Source organism: Giraffa tippelskirchi, chromosome 12, assembly GCF_054371585.1.
Source record: "Giraffa tippelskirchi isolate mGirTip1 chromosome 12, T2T-mGirTip1v1.2.pri, whole genome shotgun sequence".
Taxonomy (NCBI): Eukaryota; Metazoa; Chordata; class Mammalia; order Artiodactyla; family Giraffidae; genus Giraffa; species Giraffa tippelskirchi.
In genome coordinates, this window is record NC_137286.1 from 45,359,547 (window position 1) to 45,381,989 (window position 22,443).

The window sequence follows — 22,443 nt, forward strand, 5'->3', positions numbered from 1 at the left end:
AAACCGAACCGGAGGATGGAAAAGCCCCGCGATTGGTGCCCCGTCCCGTCGCTCCTCTAAAAGCCCCGCCCTCGCCCCGCCCACCGGCGCGCCGCGGTGTGGGGCGGGGGCCAGCGCACTGGGCGCGGTTTTCAAGGTGCGCGTCTCCGCCTAGAGACAGCCGAGGCTCCCGGTCTCCGTGGCTTGGTGCGTTTAAAACGCCTTGCCGCCCTCGGCCGGCGGGGTGACGGGAGCAGGAGCCACAGAAAAGCCTGGCGCCTTAATGTGTTTCCCTCGCTCTTTCAGGCAGCAGTCCTGGAGACCGAGCTTTGGTGGCCGTTTCCCCAGATAGAGGAAAGCATGACCTCAAGGGGAGAGGAAGGGACGTTGGACCTTGCTTACCGGCCGGTGCTTTTCTAGTGATCTCATTTAATCTTCCCAAATACCCTACTTTTGTTGTTGTTTAGTCGCTAAGTAGTGTACGACTCTGCGACCCCAATGGGCTGTGGCCTGCCAGACTTCTCTGTCCGTGGCATCCAACCTGCCTCTCCAGCATCGGCAGGCGGATCCGTTACCACTGAACCACCCGGGAAGCCCAACCATCCTGCTAGATAAACACCGCCCTTCTACAGAAGGAAGTATCTCCAAAAGGTTTGTGACTTCCCAGGTAACGAGTGGTAAATAAATGAGATTACCTGGATCGTGGTTTTCTTTAAAATTACATGGGTTTATATAATTGTCCTATGAAAAATTAAAGACTCAAAACTCAACAGAGTTGCTTGCTGCTGTGTGCTGTGCTCACTTGAGCATGTCCGACTCTGCTACCACATGGGTTGTAGCCTGCCAGGCTCCTCTGTCTGTGGGGATTCTCAAGGCAAGAATCTGTAGTGGGTTGCCATGCCCTCCTCCAAGGGATCTTTCCAGCTCAGGGATCGGACCCAGTTCTCCCGCATTGCAAGCGGATTCTTTACCATCTGAGCCACCAGGGAAGCACTTAATGCTTACATATCACTTTTTCATGGTTGTGTAATATATGGTCATGTAGATTCATAATTCAGCTCTTACAGTTGATGAATACTTAGGTGTCATTTGTTCAAATAAATGTTTTCATACCTCAATCTCTGCATCTTGCATTCTTTCTTAGGGTTAGTTCCTAGAAGTGTAATTACTTTATGCTCCCTCTCCAGACAGGTTGTATTTATTAATTTGCCCTCACCACCAAGGCATACTTGCTGGAAAAATACTTTCCTTACCCTCAGCAGCATGGAGTACTGCTGTCCTTGTGACATTTCTTTGCTTGATAAGAATCGTTGCTTGCTTGATAATAACAGAAATGGCATATTTTCCCCATGTTTACTGGCCAACAGTAGTGTCTGTGAATTCTCTTCATTTGCCTTTTCCATGAAAGAAAAGTAAAGGATGCTTGTTTGCTTAACCTTCATGACAGTGTTTTTTTTCACTTTCAGAAGAACTTCATTGTTGCTTTCGACCTCCTTTAACTTGTTAGCAGTGTGCCAAACATTTGCACCACTATGTGGCCTACAGGCACCACTTTTTTAATTTTCTTGCTCTCTTTGTTGATCAAGTTGAGAGTTTTCCAGAAAGCGTCAAAAACTTGTGATCTTCAGACAGGTGGCCAGGGTGTTAAGTTTCTAGAGATAAGACAATTTCGCTATCATGTGCTTTACACTGTAGTTCTGAAGCTAACAAAATCATAGAACCGTTGGAAGATAATTCAGGTCACATACTCAGCATGTAAAACACTTTGAAATGTATGTATACAAAAGGATATCATAGTCCTAGTGAACTGCACTGTTCTAGAATTTAAATGCAGTGCACTGCCAATTTAAATGCAGTGCACTGCCACCGTTTATTCATTTGGCCATAGAATGTTTTTCTGACTGTAATTCTTTTTACAAACTAACACTCCTGTCAGCAGTGTCTTTGATCTTGACACTAGTTTGGTGTAACACTGTCAAGCTTCTAGCTAGATACTTGAGGTATGCATCTTCCTTGGAATTTCAACACAGCGTTGTCATTTTCTTCTGGAAAGAATACTTTTGATGACCTAACAACACAGGTTTGGGTCTTCTTTTTTAATATTTACTTATTTGGCTGCGTTGGGTTTCAGTTGACAGACACGGGATCTTTCATTCTAGCATAACTCTAGTTATGCGTGCTTAGTTGCTCTGAGGTATGTAGGATCTTGGTTCCCTGAACAGAGATCGAACCTGTATCCCCTGCATTGCAGGGCGGATTCTTAACCACTGGACCACCAGGGAAGTCCCTGGATCTTTCTTTTAAGAAGTGGCAGCACTATGGATTGGGGAACAGACTGGAGGCAAAGCAAATGGAAGGGACAGTTTTGCAAAAAGCCCGGGCCCAAAACAAGTACATCTGCCATGGGGATGGTGAAGAGAAATGAACTAGAAGCATTTAGAAATAATGGGTAGGGGGACCAGCTGAATGTGGTGGATAAAAAGAAAAAAAATTTAAGGTCAAGGATGTAATTTCTTGCGTGAACAAAACTAGGGCAGATGATGAGAATGTCAATTAGGGAAACAGAGGAAAAGGAGCAGGTTTAGGGGCCCCACGTGGCGACAGGAAGTTTAGTTTGAGAGTTTATTTTAGACGTGCTGAATTTGAACTGCCCATGGAATGATCATGTTGGAAATAACAGTGTGAAGTTCAGCAGTGAGACAAAAGCTTGGGATAGGCAAGAGGATAACAACAAAAGACAGAGAACAAAGGAGGATCCACAGACGGAAACAAAGGAGGATCCACAGACGGAAACAAAGGAGATGGAAATACAGCCTAGGAGATGCAGGACGACAAAATTCTCATGGAAGCCTTACAAGAAGGAAAAGGGGATTAACAGTGAGATCAAGTTAGAAGACAACCACTAATAGACGCTGATTAGAGTTCACCATTTTTAAAGGGTGAAGGGAAAGAGAGGCCATTCGAATTAGCACTTACAGGGGTACTAGTGGCCTTTAGAGGAGCACAGTGCCTAAAACTGCTCTAATGGGGGACACAATCTTTCCTTCTGCAATAAGAAACTGAAGGCTTAAAATTCAAGTGCCTCCTTATGTTGAAACAATAGCAAACTCATTTTTCCTAAAATACAATGAATCACAGAATTTTAGAATGGAAGGGTGCTTACTGATCATCTAATCCCTGTTTTTATGATTGAAGAAAGTGAATTACAGGGCAAGTTTCAAGGAAGAAACAGACCAGGCCCGAGCAACTACCCAGTCCTGGCCGCGGAGCACACGAAGCTGCTATATAAAGCCCCCTCTACCTCCCCCCAATAAACTGTGGAAGTGCCTGTCCAGAACTAAACATAATACGTTGAGAGTAGAGGCTTTATTTACAACGATACTCAAAGAGGATTTAGCAAAAGATCCTCCTTATCTTACTAGCAGGGGCTGTACTTCATGAACAAAAAAGAAACATCCTGGCGGCAGGAGGTGAACTCTCTCCTCAGATAGGTTCTCTAGATCCCAAGTAAGTTCCCTGCTCCCTGGCTCTTAGGAGGGTAGTTGGTAGACATTTTCTTAGCAGCTGGGAGTCAGACTCTTGCATCCCACTGAGGAACACGTCCAGGGAAGACATCAACACTGGCAGGGAAAACTTCAGGCTTTCACCTCACTCATGGCCTCCATGAGGCGGGCACTGTTGGTGACTGCTGTCGTCAGAAAAATGAACCTGTACCCTAAGGAGTAAAAGCACCGCCAAACGTGACCGAGGGCAGATTTGAGCCCCTGACACCAGCCATGTGGGGCCCCTCCAGTTCCACAGCCCCAGCTGGGTCAGAGCACCAGTCTGTAGTCACAGGTAAACCAAGACTACGCTCTTGGGCCCAGCAACTCGCCACGCTGGGCGGAACCAGGCTCCCTGCTATTCGGCCCCCAGCAAGATGGCAGCTGGTGGTACCCAGAGGCCTGTAAAGAAGCCTTCCTGAGGTCTGCCCTTGGCCCCCTAGATCCCACGGAGGCCTGTTCTCACCTTTCTCTCTGCCCAGGAACCGGAGGGCTGAGATCTCAGAGAATGTGCAGCCACCCAAGAACACCACCAAGATGAGGCGCAGGGACTCGCTGGAGGCCTTGTCATCCTTGGTCACGTCTGCAAAGACCGGACCAGACTCGGCTCTTCACTGCCACACAGGCTCGTACTGGGCGGTGCATCACACCTTCCCCTTGTTTCACCCGCCCCCACTGGGCAAGGAAGGCCATGCACCTGTGAAGGCCAGCTCACTGCAGTTGAGCAGCCGCACCACTTCGTCCAGGCCCTGCCAGCCCCGTCGCTCCAGCACCTGGGAAGGCACAAGCGCTAGTTTCAAGTCGAGCAGCAGCCAGACTGTCACATTTCTTGCTGGTTGCTCGGGCAGTTAGAAGCTGGGGCAGGCCAGGGACTAAGAGAAAGCAGAGAGCATGAAATATGAATGGGAGGGGGCCATGTTCTCACCTGCTCGATGATTCGGCAGCTGAGGGGCACGTACGCACCGCTGAACACGTATGCCATGTCACGTGGCACTTTCAGGTCATACTCGCCATCCACACGTGGGATCTGGAGGGTAAAGGGGAATGCAGGAGGCAAGTGGCAACTCAGCCTTCCTGTTCTTTACAGAGTCAGAGAAAAGTGGTGTATCCCTAAGAACAGTTCTTACTTCTACTAAAGGGAGAAGCAGCAATAGCCTTGGGGCAGCAGGGTGGGGGACACTCCGTAATCAAAGATGGAAGCTGTTCAGTACCTGCCAGTTCTGCTGAATGGGGCCCATGTGCCCTGGCAAGAGTGTCCCTTTGTGACCCTCCAGCAGTGACATGGGACATGCCTGTCACTGAAGCAGCACTTGGCATATTCTCTGATACTCGTAGGTGTGTGTACATGTTTACTAGATGAGTGAACCTTTGTGTCTTGTCTCATTATTAAATTAAGCTCATGCTATAATGCTATCAAACAAAATAATCTTCTTTTTTTCCTTTAATTTTTAGTTTTTGGCTGCATTTTGGTAGCACGTGGGAACTTAGCTCTCTGACCAGGGACTGAACCCACACCTCTGCTTTAGAAGCACGGAGTCTGAACCACCAGACCACCAGGGAAGTCCCCAAACAAAAGGATCTTTATAAAAACAAAGTAACAGAAGGTTTTGTGGGCTCAAAGTACTCCACAAAGGACTAAACCCACTGCCTCCCCTATCCACTCCTGATCCACATACCAAATTCAGCTTCTTGCTGATGGCTCGGAAATTGCTTCTCTTGGCCAGAGAACTGAAGGCATCAGTAATCTTTCCTGGGAAAGAAATCTGTGCTGGGTTTCATCTAAGGTTTATGGATTAACAATGCTGCCGTGGGTGATACCATTCAGGAAATGACAGGACCACCTCTCCTCAAAGAGCAGGACCTATCACATCTGAAAACCCTCCTCAAAGCCGATTACCTACAGTTCCCTGAAACTGATCAAGACATTCACTACCTTTCTCTCCCCACCCACAGTCTTCCTCCTTCTCTAGGGCACCAACCCTCTACTAAATGCAATCTACAGGGTGATCTACAGTTTACTGGTTAAGTATGTGGCCTTTGGAGTCAAACCTGACTGATTGAAGGTCCCTGAACAAGTCACTCTTAACCTCCCTCTGCCTCAGTTTCCTCGTGTGTAAAATGGAGATAATACAACTTACCATGGAGAAGGTTTGGGAAGATTACATGAGAAAGTGTATCTAAAAGGCTTAGCACATCAGTGTTCACTAACTGGAAGCTGTTCTAACGAGAAAGCAGAAGGAGTGGCAGTAAGGACAGTAACAGTAAGGAAGCTCCTTCTCCTTCCCCAGCTCATTCTCTCCTTGCCCAGCATGCTCTGCCTGTTGAGAGAAGAGGCACCAAGGGCCAGGGAGGGCAGAAGGGGCTCCCTGCTCACCTGCGGCCTTGTCTGTCACCAGCTTGCTCACTTTACTCTCCACGGCTGTGAGGGTGTCTCCCGGGGCCTGCTCTGTTAGGAGCCCAGCTCGCCGCAGGTTGGAGAAGGTCAGCAGATGCTCGGGGCCATAGCTCTGAACAAAATGCAATTCAGCTCTCTACCAAGCACCCACCAAGGGCCTAGCCCTGTGAGGTGATATGGAGGTGGGAGAGAGGAGGATTATGTGGTCTGTGTCCTGAAAAGCCCACACTTGTTTGTGGGGAAGAATTTTTTTTTTTTCAGTTGGAGGATAACTGCTTTACAGTGCTGTGCTGGTTTCTGCTGTATAAGAATTCGAATCAGTCATAATTAAATATATATACACACACACACACTCTTGTGCCTCTCTCCCACCTCTTATATGGGGAAGTCACGTCAGAAATAACCAAATGCCAAACAAACAATAAAAGCAGCACGAAACAATTAAAGAACACAGAAAGTTATGGATGGGAGGAGGTGGGGAAGGCTTCACAGAGGAGGCAGGACTTGAGAAGGACCTGGAAAGAAAGCCGTATAGATGCCTCACAAGGAGCTGAAGGGAGGGAGAGTCCAAGGGCAAGAACTCACCACTGGTTCCAACAGCTGAACTGTTCAAATTCCCTCCCGCACTAGCCACATAAAGAGGGGAGCAGAGTGAAACGAGGGCGGTAGGAAGGGTGTCTGCTGAGAGGCAGGCCGCATGGGAACAGGAGGGTGACCAGGACCGGAAAGGGGCTATTTCTTCTTCAACTCTTTCAAAAATGTCCACCAAATTCCCTCAAGAACACATTCTCCTGGCCTTACCTGCAGGTACTGGGTTTTCAAGGATCGGTAATCCTTGGGGATCAAACCTGAGGGTAAGAAAGATAAAGGTTCATGAGCCAGTTGAGGTGTCCTAACGTGTACAGCCAAACCCACCAACCAACAAACCCTCCTCCCCGCAGAAAAAAAAAACACAAACCCTAATGAGAAGGAAGGAGCCGGACTTGATGTTAACTTTGCATCCTATGCAGTCAGTTCTAAATTGACTCCTCAACTGAAGCCTGCTTTTTGAAAGATAAAGCCTGGATCTGAGGGTTCCAAGGAAGAGCCCTGGAGAAGGGACACCGACAAAGGCCAATCTCATCCATGGGGGGTGGGGGCGGGGGAAAGCAAGCGCAGGGAGAAGGGCCTTCCTGTGCGTATTTCCCTGGCGAGGGGCCAGTCCTCCCGGGAACTGCTTAACAGCAAGTGAGGAATGAGAGAAGTGTCCACATGAGTTCCCAAAGTGCAACAGGGAACTCTTAGACGTAAGAGAAAATGGGCTTCCAAATACAATAAAGGGGATTTAGAATAAGCAAATGACTTCTTTGGGTAAAAAGCAACCTTAAAGAATATTTGCTGAGACATCCCTGGTGGTCCAGTGGTTAGGAATCCACCTGCCAATGCAGGGGGCACATGGTGTGGAGCAACTAAGCCCATGTGCCACAACAAGAGAACCTTGAAGCAACAAAGACCCAGTGCAGCCAAAAATAAACAAATTAAAAAAATAATAATAATATTTGTAAACTGGAAGACTTCAACACTCAGAACAAGTTGCCATGAAAAGTTGCAGAATCCGAGCTTCTAAAATGCTTATGAAATTGGTTTTTCCTGAACTGTATCTTGATTATGAAATCGTGTTGAGGGTAGGAGGCCAGATGGAATAATGAGAGACATGTCGCTCAGCTCTGCCCTTGACAGTCCTACGATGGGACAGGCCTTGTTGTGGAGCAGAGGACTGGATGCAGACCTCCTTAGTGACCTGGGGATGTTTCACCCCAAACAAAAACCTGCTTTATTACAGGGGAAAGAATTCATGAGATTACAGGGGAACGTTCTGTCTGCTAGGACACTTCTCTTTCTTTCAAAATGACTTTTTCTGTCCCTAAGGTACAGCTTTTCAACCTTTGGTCCCTGGGACTCACCATTCTCTGTGATGGACAAAAGGCACATAAGACGGAGGCTTTCTATGGGTGACACCTGCACAGAAAGAGTCAGAGAGAATTCAAGTTCTATAACACACGTTCTCTCTTCTTCCCTCAGCTTGAGCCCCATGCTCCCCACTCCGCCCCACCCCACCCTACCTGCCGGTCTATGTGCTCTTCAATGTAGTTGGTGCTCTCCCGGATGTTGAATCCCTCCAGTAGCGCTGCAAGGAATCAGAGGAGAGCCTGTTACTGGGGGAGTGGCTCAGCTTGTTGCCATCTATGCTAATGGGCGTCTGTCTCCCCATCTCTTTCTCCATCCTTTTGGGGTGGATTAAGGGGCTCCCAGGACTTCTAGCAGGAACCAGCATTCCACACGGCCACCATCAGCTGGAAAGTGCCAAAGAGCATCTTTTCAGGGCGGTCTGGGGCTGTAAGTCCAGGAAGCGGAAGCAGGAGAGGTAGCCAAGTCACCATGCTCAGTCTTGATGAGCTCCTGGAAGTCCTGCTTGGTTTTCTTCTTCATGATGGATTCACAGGCCCCGATATCTGCAGATGGGACAAAAGGGGAGTTGACACATTCCTGCTTCTGGAAGGAGGTCTCTTTACTGTCCAGGAGAATAAAAACTTCTTCAGGCAAAGGGCAGGAGCCCTTCTTCCCATTTCGGAACAAATAAGAGCACAATCTGGGACTTCCTTGGTGGTCCAGTGGCTAACGCTCCCAATGCAGAGGGGGCACAGGTTCAATCCCTGATCAGGGAACTAGATCCTATGTGCCACAACTAAGGCCCAGAGCAGCCAAATAAATAAATAATTTTTTAAAAAAGCAACCAGAAACACTGATATTATTAAAATAATTTTTTTTTTTTTTTTAAAAAAAGCATTATTTGATAGATGAACGGGATCTCCTCCCAGAGGCAGAGCTCCTCTGCAGCCCTCCCCTCACCCTGGCCTCAAACTGAAACGTACGGAGGCTCAGCAGGCGGTGCTCCTGTTTCAGTCCCTTGAGCTCCTGAGACACGAAGTTCTTCATCTGCTTGATGTCCATGCCTCTCCGGCGCTGTGGGGACGTGCCCGAGAGGTCAGGCCTTCTGCCCTCACACAGGAGTGACCACTGCCCGCCCACAGGTACCCCCGCCCCACCCTCCAGTAGCATCAGGGAGGCAGCAGCCTGGGGAGCCACCGAGGGCACAGATAGAGGCCCCAGGCGGGAGCCTCACGTCATACTGGGCCTGCAGGTTCCGGGCCTTCTGGCTCAGGAAGCCGAAGACATTGGAGAAGTGCTCGTTCCGGATCTCGTTAAACACCTGTGAGGGGAATTCGACAGGAACAGATGACTGCACAGACTCGGACCTCCCGTCTCCTGCCTCCTCGGCACAGTGATGGCACAGGGCGCGCGCTCAGCGGTTCTAGCCGAGAAAGCTGAGCTGGTTTCGATGAGGACGTGTCAGATCCCTGCTGTGTGCTCTAGGGTGCCCTCTCAGCTGGCGGGGTGGCCCTCGCTCCAGGGACTCGGCCTCCCCTCCCAGCACCGGGGCCCGCAGCCTCGTGGTGGCAGCAGCCTGGGAAATCATCTGTGGGCACCTGCGTGCTCACCTTGTCCTCGGCATTGAGCAGCACCTTCAGGCTCTTGTCAGAGGACGTGACTTCGGGGCCAAAGTCAACACTCCCTTTGAGAGCAGAGGGGACAGCTCTGAGGATCTCCGATGAAGCCTTCCTTCCCCACTCTTTCTTTCATGAATTGCCATGAAAGGTGTCCCCAGGACTTCCCTGGCAGTCCAGTGGTTAGGACTCTGGTTAGGTCCACTGCCAGGGGCCCAGGTTCAATCTGTGGTCAGGCAACTAAGATCCCACAGCAGGGCAAAAAAAAAAAATGAGTTAAAGTTCCTCCAAACTATTTGGGGGCTTCCCTGGTGGCTCATGGAGTAGGAAATGGCTACCTACTCCAGTATCCTTGCCTGGAAAATTCCATGGACAGAGGAGCCTGGCAGGCTACAGCCCATGGGGTCGCAAAGAGTCGGACATGACTGAGCACACAGTGGTGGCTCAGCGGTAAAGAATCTGCCTGCCAATGCAGGAGATGCGCGTTTGATCCCTGATCCAGGAGGATTCCCTGGAAGAGGAAATGGCAACCCACTCCAGAATTCTTGCTTGGGAAATCCCATGGACAGAGGAGCTTGGTAGGCTATAGTCCATGCAGTCATAAAGGAGTCGGATTTTGCAACAAAACCACAACAAACCATTTGGAAGCCAGCATTTCACTCTGAGTCTGGGTATCCCCCCCAAGTCTTCCCCCCGGGAGGCCCTAGGAGTTGAGGACACCTCTGTCTTGCTGAGATGCCACTTACCACACTTGATGCGGAAGGTGTCATCCACCAGGCCCTCATAAACCACCTGGGAGCAAAGTGCCGTCACAAAGTCCATGTCTGAAATAGAGATCTCCAACCATGAGGGTCTTCCTCGACTCAGCCTACCACCCAGTCAGCTCAGTATCCACAGGGCCCAAGCCCTGCCCCCACCCTGGTCAATGCTGGCATTCAGAGCCCCCGCTGGAGGATTCCAACTGTGCTACCTTGTCTGCTATATTCTCAATATTCCCATGTCTTCTCGGGTCCATGGAAGAGAGGAGTGCTGAGCACAGCTCACCTCTGTCCAGGAGAAAGATATGTCCAATTTCTGGCCTTCGGCCCTTGGTTTCACCATCCTCCTCCTCTTCCAGTCTCTTCCACAGTTCATACGACATCTGCTAGGGCCCAACACATCCTCAGTCTTAAGTCCAGGTCCCTTCTGCAGCCCCACACCTGCAGAACCCAACCCATTCCGTGCGATCCTTCTCCTTGACCCCAAGGAAGAGTTCATTATAACACGATTACCTCTTCTACTCCATCTGTTCCCATCCCTCCCCATCCTTCCCCACAGCAATGAAGGAGTCTCGCTGCCCCCAGATACTCAGGAATGCTACTCAGGGGTGTCCTGCCGTTCTGTTAGCCACATGAGTTCTCTGCTCTGGGGACCTTTTCCGGAGCAACAAAAGCCTACACATCACATCACAGATGCCCTTGAATAATTCTTAGTGGGCAGAAAACGGGTGAAATACAGGCTATCTGGGCAAAAGAACTGCTCACCTTGGCACACCTGCCAATTCCATAGCAGTTGGGGAAGGGTCCATAGAGGGTGCTGAGGAGGTGCAAAGCTTGTGTCAGAGTGTTGATCCAACGCTGATCTCCTTCCTGCAGGGACCACGTGGACCACAAAGCTATAGATCAACCTGACAGATTCATCTGGAAAGGGGCGAGGCCTAGAAGCCCCAGAGCAGAAGGGCAGGGTCTTGGCAATGCTTCAGAGGGTTCATATTCATTGGCCCCAAAGGAAGCCTCGTGAATATCAGTCAGCAGCATTCCACCTCCAAATCAGTATCACTCATGATACATGAGATGAGCTGGAACAAGGTTGAATCCATAGCGCACAGGACCCCATGTTTGTCCCCACTCCTTGATGCCAAGACCCGAGTGTCCTGCACTTACCAGGAAGTAGTCCCTGAAAAACTCTGGGAGTTCCATGCTCAAAAGATCCACATCAAGAGGCAACAGAGAGAAGGCCCATTCGTCACAGCTCACATCTGTGGGTACAGTGAGGGTCAGCCTTCCTACCAAAGGCACGCAGCTTCACATGAAGAGGGAAGGTCCACCGAAGTTGTGCGAGACTTCCCAAGGGCCTGCCCCACTGCCTCAGATACTGCACTAAGCATGGGATGCTCAGAGATAAGTAAGATACAGTCTGCCTGGAAGGGGCTCACAGGCTGATAAAGAGAGGACATGTGTATGTAACAGCCTGTAATACAATGTGGTAAGTGGTGTGTTTCCATTAGAGTGCCGACCAAAAGTGCCGATGAAACACTTTCTCATCTAGGCATCATCTGACAGCACTGACTGAAAGCTGCGTATGTATAGGCACTAGGCCAGATACTGGGGATGCGCTCCTAACTTCTGGGGCTTACAGTGAAGTGGGAGGGTGCACAGCAGACAAACGGGATTCCAATTGCAGGCTCCAAAGAAGAAACAGCAACCTAAGAGCACAAACAGCTCAAGGATCTAACCCCAACTTAGGGATATAGGAAAGACTTGCCTAAAGAAGTGACAGGCTTAGAATTTGAATATGATTCAGGTAGGCAAAGAAGCTGTAGGGTGAGGAATATTCTAGGCAACGGGAACAGATGTGTGAAGTCCCCATGGCTGGAGGGCGGTGACTCAGGAGAGAGGAGCGCACAGGATGAGTCTAAAGGGCAGGAAGATGCCAGACCGCAGAGGTGCAGGAGGCCACACTGAGGGTTCTGGGCTTTATTCTGAGCAGGATTTCCAGCAGGAAGGACTAGGGACCAGGTCTGTGTTGCACAGAGGATGGAGTGAGGTGCACACAGAGGAGGGAAGGCACACTATTTCCTTGTGGGGGTCTTGGGAGGGAAGCAGAGAGCACGGGTGATTTCCAACTACACCCCCGAGCATCCCTTCCATACTCTCCCACTAGTTGTCTAACCTGGGGTCCTTCTTCCCACTCTAAGGACACTCTCCTCCTGCCAGACCAACAGGAATGAGACAGTGAGCAAAAAGGAGGAGATGCAGCAGGGGGACAACCCTCAGGGCCTTCTCCCACACATCCTCCCGTTTTCCACTCACACCCATCTCCTCTCACCTCCATAGATGCCCTCTTCCTCAAGCACCATCTCACATGCATAAAACTGAAAGACAAAGGGAGGCTGATTAGTAACCCCTTTCTCTGTTCTTTCCATTTCTCTGGATTCCTCTGATGAGGACCACAGTTACTGAATCCAGTGAAAAAGACAAGAGAACCCAGACTCTTAGATCTAGAAAGGACCACTAGAATCATCCGGCCTAACATACATTTCCTTTCCATCATTTTATCTATTTATTAAGTCAATTGCTCTTTCCTCCCTGATTGACTGGAAAAGCTTTACAAAGGAGAGGGTGTTCAGCTGTCATGGAAGGGTGAGCCCTGCAGGTAGAGCTCGGAAGAAGGGCATGACAGTGCTATAGAAACAGGAGCAGGTGGAGGTAAAGAGCAGTGGGGCAGAGAGGGGAGGGATGGAGTTCCGGTTAGGACATGTCATGGGACCTCTGCAGACACCAGGAGGAGGTCTGGGCGGACAGCCTTGGGGTCCATGGCACATACATTGTATTTAAAGTAGGTAGTTTGTTCAAAAGAACACTGAGAAGAGAGCTAAAGACAGGACTCTAGGGAACCAAAATTAAGAGTGCACAGTCCAAGACCTTCCAGAGAAGACTGAGAAAGAAAACACGGAGGCGGGACCAGAGAAAGTAGCGCCTCTAAATAGCATCTCTAAAGGCAGAGGTTCAAGGAAGAATGGGCAGCCGTATCCAATGCCAGCGATGTTAGGTAGAAGAGCCTGACACAGACATCACTGGATTTGTGAAGAATTATCTGCTACCACTGCTTCTGCTTCCTCACGCCCACCTTCATCTTTCTTTCTAGAAACCGTTGATCTTTGTGGTCAAATCCAGTGATGTCTGTGTCAGGGTCCCAATGCAGGGGCCCCAGGTTCCATTCCTGGTCAAGGATCTAGATCCCACAAGCATCAACTAAAGATGCAGTATGCCACAATCAAGACCCTGCCCAGCGAAATGAATAAAAACTGAAATCCTATAGGCCTATTTTTAATTCTAACTAATGGGATGCCTTTGCCCAGCTGGAAAACTGCCAATCTTCATAATTAACAGAGGGAGCTCAGGAAGAAAGAGAGATCTCCTCTTCCCTACAGCTACTAAAGAAGAGACCGTCCTATGATGGAAAATCAGGTCAAAGAATTTGATTAGATAGGGTGTTAGAAAGAAAAAAATTCATTAAAATCTCAGTTTTGTTTTTCTGTGTGTTATGGAGGCTTGCAACATTATTTGAAACTGTTACCAACTTGTTCTGTTCCCTATTTAAATAAATCTGTCCTTGGAAGTGTAACTGGAAAAAAAGGGTTCTGTAAGACTCCAAAAACTAGAAATTACTGCTATAGCTCCTTTAAATAACATTAAAAAGTAACCTGTAATTCTGATTGGTTATTTTACTCAATAATTTTCTTGCCCTAGTAATAATGTTATACTTCATATATTTATATTCCGTAACAGGATAGCTTCCTAGATGGCACAGTGGTAAAAAAAATCCACCTGAAATGCAAAAGATATAGGAGATTCAAGTTCGATCCCTGGGTCGGGAAGATCCCCTGGAGGAAGGAATGGCAACCCACTCCAGTATTCTTGCCTGGAGAATGCCGTGGTCAGAGGAGCCTGGAAGGCTACAGTCCATGGGGTCACAAAGAGTCAGACACAACCGAGCACACACACACTCACATGTAGAGGCCACCTCTCACCACTGTACAATCTGTATTTGGGGCAATTTGATAGGAGACTCTCTGCTACATTAATAAAAAGACAATGGCAGGTATTTTGTTCAGTCACACAGAATTCTCTTAGAGGGAGATACAGCTGTTGGCCCCTTACCCCGTCCCAGTCTGCCACGCTCTTCTACCTTATCCCACTCCCACATGGATCCAAACTCACCTTCTGAGGACTGAAGATCACTTTGTATTTCCGAGTTCGCCCAGCCATTTTGTCAGCATTGACGAGACCTACAGACAGAAGGGAGGCAGCCCAGAAAGCCATGGGCCTTATGTTAGACTAAAAGCAAGGAAGCGAAGAGCCTCGATGAGGGGCATGGCCAACCCGAACGATTCTTTTCTTATGAAAGGGTTCTTATGGCCGTGGCCCTCAGACGCTCCCACCCTCCCCCCGGGTCTTAGTGACAGTGAACGCTGTGACACACTCACTGGCAATGTACCGCATATTCTTGATGCGAGGTCTGACCAGGAAGCACAACCTATGGGAGAGAAGGGAAAAAAATCCGAGTGAAGAAAAATCATGAAGTTGGTGATAGTAATGCCAACTCTTCACCATGTGCTACAGTTCTCACCCTGGCCAAAGCCACGCCAGCTTTCTTGGCTGACTCACCACAGAAGACGCCCCTCAGTAAAGCAGGTATAGGTACAGAAGGACCTATTTGCAGGGCAAGAATAGAGATGCAGATGTAGAGAACAAACTTATGGCCATAGCAGGGGAAGGAGAGGGTGGGAAAAACTGAGAAAGGAGCATCCACATATATCCACTACCATATGTAAAAGAGACAGCTAGTGGGAAGCTGCTGTATAACACAGGGAGGTCAGGTGAACAGGACAAACACTGAGCTCCATGCAAATCCAGGGGAGGAGACAATCCCCGGGGTGGCTTTGTGGAGGAGGTGGGGCTGGGCTCTGAAGGCTGCGTGTCTGTCAAGAGAACAGTGAGGAGAGGAGAGAATGTCAGGCAGAGTGGGTGGAGTGGCCAAAAGCACGGAGGTTTGTGCGTAGAGCGGGGAAACACGTGAAAGTGCATCAGGTAAGAGGGGATGTGCAAGAGGCCAGGCTGGAAAGAGGGCGCAAGGCCTTCTGGGAGGCAGCTTTGGAATCTATGATGAGCAATGCAGACCTTAGTGGGTAAGTAAGGGAAGGCCGAAAAGTTCTGGAGGAGATCACAAGGAAATTATTTGTGAAAGATTAATCAGTGTGTGTGTGGGGGGTGGGTGGGCGGTGCTTCCCTGATAGCTCAGTTGGTAAAGAATCCACCTGCAATGCAGGAGACCCTGGTTCAACTCCTGGGTCGGGAAGATCCACTGGAGAGGGATAGGCAACCCACTCCAGTATTCTTGGGCTTCCCTTGTGGCTCTGCTGGTAAAGAATTCGCCTGCAATGCAGGATACCTGGGTTCAATCCCTGGGTTGGGAAGATCCCCTGGAGAAGGGAAAGGCTACCCACTCCAGTATTCTGGCCTGGAGAATTCCAAGGACTGTATAGTCCTTGGGGTCACAAAAATTGGACATGACTGAGCAACTTTTTCACTTTCTTTTCAATCAATGTGGTTAGAACTGGTAGATTGGGTTAGAGAGAGAAGAGGACAAGGGAGGGAGAAACTGCAGACAAGGAGACCAATTCAGAGGCTAAAGCATAACCTAGGGATGAAACTGTAAAAGTGCAGACAAGTGAATGTTTTGATATCACAAATGTCATGGGGCTAGATCTCAGCCAAGGACTGATCAAAGGCAAACGTGCAGGGACCTCCTCCAGCTTGGAGCAGAGACCGAGGCTCCTGGATACTATACTCACTGTTCACTGGAGCTGAGGGCTGGCTTGTTCTCCACTTTGTACAGCTTGTCTACTTCGTGTTGCTGCAGACAAGAACCAAATGAAACAACGGATGTAAGTGTTCTTGGGAACCTGAAGCCTGATAACAAAGACAGGGGTCTTCTGAAAGGCCTTCCTCCTATTTATACTAATTCTAGGAGTCAAAATGCCTCCCTAACAACAATTCCACTGAACCTTCCTCAAACTGTCAGTAGAAAAATCAACATTCAAATGATTCAAAAACAATACAAAGAGGATCAATCCCCACAGTCCACTCAACTCTGCTATCCTATATTTACCCTAGAAGGGTAGTCACTCCTCAGTAATTTGTACTATTCATCAAAAGAAAAACTGCTTAAAGAGGAAAGAGGGGCCTGATCCACCTGGGAAAGGGGGCAAGGTACCTTAAGGATGGAGACATTGGCGATTCGATCCAAAGGGCTCATGAGATCTGCCTCAATGAACAAGTCTTTCTTTCCTGGAAGCTGAAGGAGACACAGTATCTTGGATCACTCTCAGGTCATATAAGCCCCTCAGCCAGAGTTCACTCAGTCATCCATTTAATAGAAGTCTCTGAGCTGGGGACTTCCCTGGTGGCACAGTGGATAGGAATCCACCTGCCAATGCAGGGTACATGGGTTTGATCCCTGGTCCAGGAAGATTCCACATGCCATGGAACAACTAAGCCAGTGTGCCACAACTACTGAAGCCTGTGTGTCTTAGAGCCCATGATCTGCAACAAAAAAAGTCACCACGATGAGAAGCCCATGCACCACAACAAGGAGTAGCCCCTGCTCGCCACAACTAGAGAAAGCCCCAGGAGCAGCAACGAAGACCCAGAACAGCCACAAGTCAATAAAGAAAATTATTTAAAAAAAAAACAAAGTCTCTGAGTTCCTTGGAAAGGCACTAGACCTCACCTGACCCAGCATCTTATTTATTGCCTATATCCACAGTTGACATTTCTCTACATATTCACCTATTTTTGTCTTCTATTCATTACTGGTTCCAGTGGAAAGATATTTCATCTTTTTTTATGGCCATGCAGCATGTGGGATCCTAGTTCCCTGCTCAGGGATACAATCCATGCCCCCTGCAGTGAAGCTCGGAGTCTTAACCACTGGACTGCCTGGGAAGTCCAGCACCTTCTTTCTAAGGCCCGCACCTTGTCACTCAACCTTCCTGCTCGCCTGTGATCCTGTTCTACATCACTGCTCCTCTGCTCCACTGCCTCCTCCTCTACACCTCCTGATAAACCAATTGATCTCCTGCTGAACGAAGCCAAACAAAACAAAACTGCACTGTGTGTCCTGCAACCCCACAACTAACTGACAAATATCTCATCAAACGGCACTTTGCTTCTAATTACAAAAAGAACTAATGTTCAAGGCAGAAAATTAACCCAGGACAGTCCTCACCCACCCACCCACTTCCTGCTTCATCACTCCTGATGCTGCTCTCTCATCTGTCCAGAGGAAGGAGAGGTCACACTGAGCAGAAGAGAAGGTGAAGTGTTGAAAGCTTCCTCTCAACTAGACTTGGACAAATGGGTAGGCTGTAGGCAGTGATAGATCAAGATGGCAATTCGGCCAAGGCCAGGGAAAGCCAACAGGCTGAATGGTAAGGGCAGAACAAGCAATTCAGTTTGTCTGATGGGTAAGGTCCATGTAGGCAGTAGTCCTCAACCAGGACTGATTTTGCCCTTCAGGGGATATCTGGCAAGGTCTGGAGGCATTTAGGTTGTCCCACCTTGGGCCAGGGGGTGTTACTGACATCTGGTGTTACTGGTAGAGGTTAGCAATGCTGCTAAATATCCTACAATGCACAGCACAGCCCCACCACAAAGAACTGACCAGCCCAAAATGTCAACGCTACCAAGATTGAGAAATCTTGGATGTCAGGGAATGGTGGGAAACAAGACTGAAACATTCACAGGAATCAGGGATAAACCTTCAGTAGCTACCTAATGCCTACTGTGTAATTTTTCATCCCTCTTCCATGTATTACATGCCTTGTCCTTTCCTGGTTCCTCAACTTTGCTCCCACCAGTACATCTGCCTGGAATACCCTCTCCCATCGCCAAGGAAAGTATGTTTATCTTCACACTCCAGTCCCTGAAAGTCCTAGGTTACTCCAGCTAGAAATGACTGTTTCATGCACCCTAGCTGTCACTCATTTACCACAGCATACCCTGTGTGTAGTAATTTGTTTCATACGGCTCCCAGTAATGCCTATGAAAGATCAGGAAGTAAGATCTCTAAGGATAAATTGTTTTAACCATATTTCCATCCCCAGTGATGTCTGACACTAGTGGTGTCTCCCTTGCCAGCATCAAAAAAAAAAAAAAAGGATTTCCAATAACTCTCTGGCCAGGTCGTCCCAAGAAGCTCTTACTGCTTTCTGATTTTCCTTCATGAGTGCTTCATTTTGGACCTGCCACAGAAGCTCCAAGGACCAAGGCAAGATCCAGAGAACTCAGTAAGAAAGAACTAGGCATCCAGTGAGTGCTAAACCGCTAATGCAGTAAAGGCCCCCGACGTGGCGGGCACTGACCTGCTCCAGCAGGTAGATGAGCTGGTCTCGGGCCAGCCTCTTGAGCATGGAGAAGTCAGGCAGCTCTGGGGCGTCCGGTCGATGGGGAAAAGCCATGGCGGCGGTCACCTGAGCCGCAGGGTGGAAGAAGGGGGACGCCCTCCGCTCTGAGGAGGCCGGCAGCGGCCTGGGTAAGCGCAGGATGGCTCTCCTTCAGGTAAGGGCACAGAACCCGAAAGAGCCCCCCAAGGGGCCCTCGCTCGTCAGCCACACTGGAGGAATGAATGGCCGGCCACTTCTCGGCCAGACAGCTGCAGCCAAAGGCACCTTGCTTCAGGCCTGCAGCCACTGTATCCCGCCCCGCCCTGCCCGGTCCACTCCGCTCGTCCGCAGGATTCGGGTCTACACCTGCAGAGATACCAAAGAGAGGGGCGACTTCCTAGACCTCCCGGAAGTCCCGTACTCTCGAGCACCGCTCAGGGTACCCGGAAAAGGACGGCGTCCTGGAAGGGACATTTGAAAACGCGCGGCAGCGCATCAACATTCCAGTTTCTTCCCGCACCAGAGGCGAGTGTTCGTGTTGTGATAAAAGGATTTTTACCTTAAACTAACTTTGAAGGGTACACCCAATTCTCCTAGCTCACGCAAGGAAACGTTGGGCACTTACTCCATTTTCAGAACTTCGTGAAATGGGCGAAACCAACTCGGAATCCGGAGGGCACTGATCACCGGGGATCTTGGCTGTCGACACATCTACTCCACAAAGTTAGCTGCGAGCTCTGAGCTCTCCAGCTTCTGACCTGCGGGAGGCTAGACGCCCGAGATGGAGGCGGGTGTGAAGGGAGAGAAGAACGCGTTAGGAGCCAATGGAAGCTGAGTCTCACCAGCTGTGACCTTTCAGTATCAGAGTTCAGACTCAATGCTCTTCGTGGGAAAACGGATAAGCTGTGACATATTCATACAATAAAAATAACTGAATAAATGAAAGAAGCCAGACACAAAAGTGGCTTTTATGCTATTTACAACAGGTTCTTGAACAGGAAAAACTATAGTGAAAATTTCAGAAAAGTGATAGAATTGGGGAAGATTAGGGAATTTCAGGTGTGATGATAAAGATCTATATCTACCTTGTTTGGGGTTTTTTGTTTACTTTTAAAAAAGCTTATGAGAGACATTATAATGGACAGGTCTGGCTGACAATACCTGAACTCACTAATCAATCGTGACATCACAAACTCATCTCCTGGTGAGATGCATACAAAGTACAAATTGAACCTGATCAAGCCTCAAGATCTAACTGCCAGTTCATAGGAAATACAGAAGGTAGTGGAAACATGATAAAAGACATCATAAGAATAAAATCAAGCATACCCAAAATGCACAAAATTTTATGGTTCATATAACCTGTCAAATGACAAAGAGAAGAAAGTGGAAGGGGAAATCACTTTAAAATCAAAGACTTCTGGGACATGACACAATGCAATACTGGAATGTGTGGACTTTGTGTGGATCATAATTCAATCAACCAGAATATTATCAGAATATTAGCTGATAATAAGGAATTACTAAAACTTTCAAGGTATAGAAATGGTTCATATGTCTTATGTTAAAAAGGAGTTCCTATCTCTGAGACACATAGTGAAGTACTTACAGATGAAATAATATGATGTCTCAAATTTGCTATTTTTAATATTTATTTTTATTTCTTTGGTTGCACCGGCTCTCAGTTGCAGCATGTGGGGTCTCTGACCTTTGATGAGGCATGCAAAATCTTTAGCTGTGGCATGTGGGATCTTTTTTTTTTCATTCGTGGCTGAGAACTCTAGTTGCTGCATGCATGTTAACAAAGAAAGTTTGGCCATTTGTTAAATGCTGAAGCTGGGTGATGGGTACACAGGGGTTCATTGCATTACAATATTCTGCTTTCAAATATTTGAAAACTTCAAAAACAAGACAATACAAAGCTTTTATGCTCATTGAGCGTTTACTGAGCTTCCTCTCACCCCTTCCCCTTTAGTTAGCTCAAATCTCAGCTGCACAGAAAGGAAGAAGCTGCCTGTCACAGATGAATGACATATACACCCTCCAGGTCACAGGGACTTTAGTCGCTTCTATCATAAGTTTGCTAGCCTCTTGAGTCTGGCCCCAAAGTTTCTCTGAGTTGCCCATTCCGCCCACAGTCTCTCTCACTCCAGCTTGGGGATCTTGTCTTCTGTTGTCTCCTCCACAGATGCCGCACCTGTGCCCCCTAATGCAGCTCCCCCTCATCCAGTGTGATGTGAAAGTCCTTTGTGTCCAGAACTAGGACTGACTTGGGATAGGGCACCATGGAGTCCTCTGACCCCTGCCCAAGGAATTCCCATTCCCCTGTCCAGCCTCCCAGCTTGGGCTGGGGCAGTGGGGGACCAGGGAGGAGAGGATGACAGTATCCCCAAACACCTCAGTGCCAGTGGGTTAAGATCCAAGACTCTGACCGTATAGAGCAGGGACAGGTCGACCTGTAGGAAGTGTAGGCCTTCTTGACAGGCAAAGGTAAAAGGCTGGACTTTCTGCCACTGTGGATTGGCTGATGGATTGGGTTTCCCAGGTGAGGCTAGTGGTAAAGAACCCACCTGCCAATGCAGGAGACCTAAGAGACTTGGGTTGGATCCCTGGGTCAGGAAGATCCCCTGGAGGAGGGCATGGCAACCCACTCCAGTATTCTTGCCTTTAAGAATCCCCACGGACAGAGGAGCCTGGTGGGCTACAGTCCACAGGGTCGCAAAGAGTTGGACACTGAAGCCACTGAGTATATACATAAGGTTTCCCAGCCATTTTTTCATTCACTCAACCAATACTGAAATCTGCGTTAGGGGAATTCCCTGGAGGTACAGTGGTTAGGACTCCGTGCTTCCACTGATGGAGACGAGTTCAGTCCCTGGTCATGGAACTAAAATACCACTTGCCCCTCAGCAAAAAAAAATCTACGTCGGGTTAGAACTACAGCAATGAACACAGGTCTCCTGCCCTTATGGGATCTACTTGCTAATGGGGCAAGGAAGGTGATGACAAATAACACATTACTGGTGCTGCTGCTAAGTCGCTTCAGTCGTGTCCAACTCTGTGTGACCCCATAGACAGCAGCCCATCAGGCTCTTCTGTCCCTGGGATTCTCCAGGCAAGAACACTGGAGTGGGTTGCCATTTCCTTCTCCAATGCATGAAAGTGAAAAGTGAAAGTGAAGTCGCTCAGTCAGGTCTGACTCTTCGCAACCCCATGGACTGCAGCCTACCAGGCTCCTCCATCCATGGGATTTTCCAGGCAAGAGTACTGGAGTGGGTTGCCATTGCCTTCTCCAATACATTACTAATACATTTCAAATACTGGGAAAAATTAAACAGGGTGTGCTGATAGCTAGACCGTGAAGGGCGTTGTTTTAGACTAGGGTGATTAGGAAAGGCCTATGAAAGTAACATTTGACTTGAGACCTGAATGGTAAGGTCTCAGACAAATGAAAATCTGGCAACAGCAAACTAGTAAGTGCAAAAGTCTAAGATTAGTATTTACAATGGAGAACAAAAGATTTAAGCTAGTGAGCATTAGGATGCTAGGGGATGAGGTAAATGGGAAACGTATCTAAGCTAGTAATAAAAGCTAATTTTTTTCATAATCCCCTGGGTAAAGGGCATAGTCAAATGATGTGCAGGAGTTAGAAATGCCTGTTTAAGCAGTCAAATAGCATCTTGCTGCTCAAAGGTTCTCATGGCAAATTACTTTTTAAAATCATAAAAATACTTATGTTTGTAAATTACTTGAAAGTGACAGAGCAGCGACAAG

General features: G+C 48.4%; 1 protein-coding gene and 1 long non-coding RNA gene across 4 annotated transcripts; one reads left to right on the top strand and one right to left on the bottom strand.

The window, feature by feature from the left end:
- The first annotated feature begins 85 nt into the window (after positions 1-85).
- On the top strand, positions 86-13,929 carry LOC145528517 (uncharacterized). Its single transcript, XR_014070482.1, has 2 exons — positions 86-630; positions 11,096-13,929. It is a non-coding gene; the product is annotated as an uncharacterized LOC145528517 (long non-coding RNA).
- VPS33B (VPS33B late endosome and lysosome associated) lies at positions 3,327-19,084 on the bottom strand. 3 transcript variants are annotated; one of them, XM_081547045.1, is made up of 23 exons: positions 18,649-19,084; positions 16,500-16,580; positions 16,078-16,139; positions 14,710-14,759; positions 14,444-14,511; positions 12,549-12,594; positions 11,384-11,478; positions 10,985-11,089; positions 10,506-10,602; positions 10,208-10,285; positions 9,456-9,529; positions 9,080-9,166; positions 8,829-8,919; positions 8,334-8,408; positions 8,019-8,083; positions 7,860-7,914; positions 6,718-6,764; positions 5,896-6,028; positions 5,198-5,271; positions 4,447-4,548; positions 4,219-4,294; positions 3,988-4,104; positions 3,327-3,694 (listed from the first exon to the last, which is right to left on the bottom strand). In XM_081547045.1, exons 1-23 carry the CDS (start codon positions 18,742-18,744, stop codon positions 3,615-3,617), a joined length of 1,854 nt encoding a protein of 617 aa, XP_081403171.1. In that variant the 5' UTR covers positions 18,745-19,084; the 3' UTR covers positions 3,327-3,614. The 3 variants fall into 3 exon arrangements, with proteins under 3 accessions (XP_081403171.1, XP_081403172.1, XP_081403173.1); XM_081547046.1 differs by having other exon boundaries at positions 16,500-16,573; positions 18,645-19,084; XM_081547047.1 differs by lacking the exon at positions 16,500-16,580.
- Between the last annotated feature and the right edge of the window lie 3,359 nt (positions 19,085-22,443).

Excerpts from the sequence above, each read along its gene's own strand:
- VPS33B (XM_081547045.1), bottom strand. The coding sequence starts at position 18,744 with ATGGCTTTTCCCCATCGACCGGACGCCCCAGAGCTGCCTGACTTCTCC. Across the intron at positions 16,581-18,648 it reads TCATCTACCTGCTGGAGCAG|CTTCCAGGAAAGAAAGACTT; the intron begins GTCAGTGCCCGC and ends TGTCTCCTTCAG. Across the intron at positions 4,295-4,446 it reads GCTGCCGAATCATCGAGCAG|GTGCTGGAGCGACGGGGCTG; the intron begins GTGAGAACATGG and ends GTGCCTTCCCAG.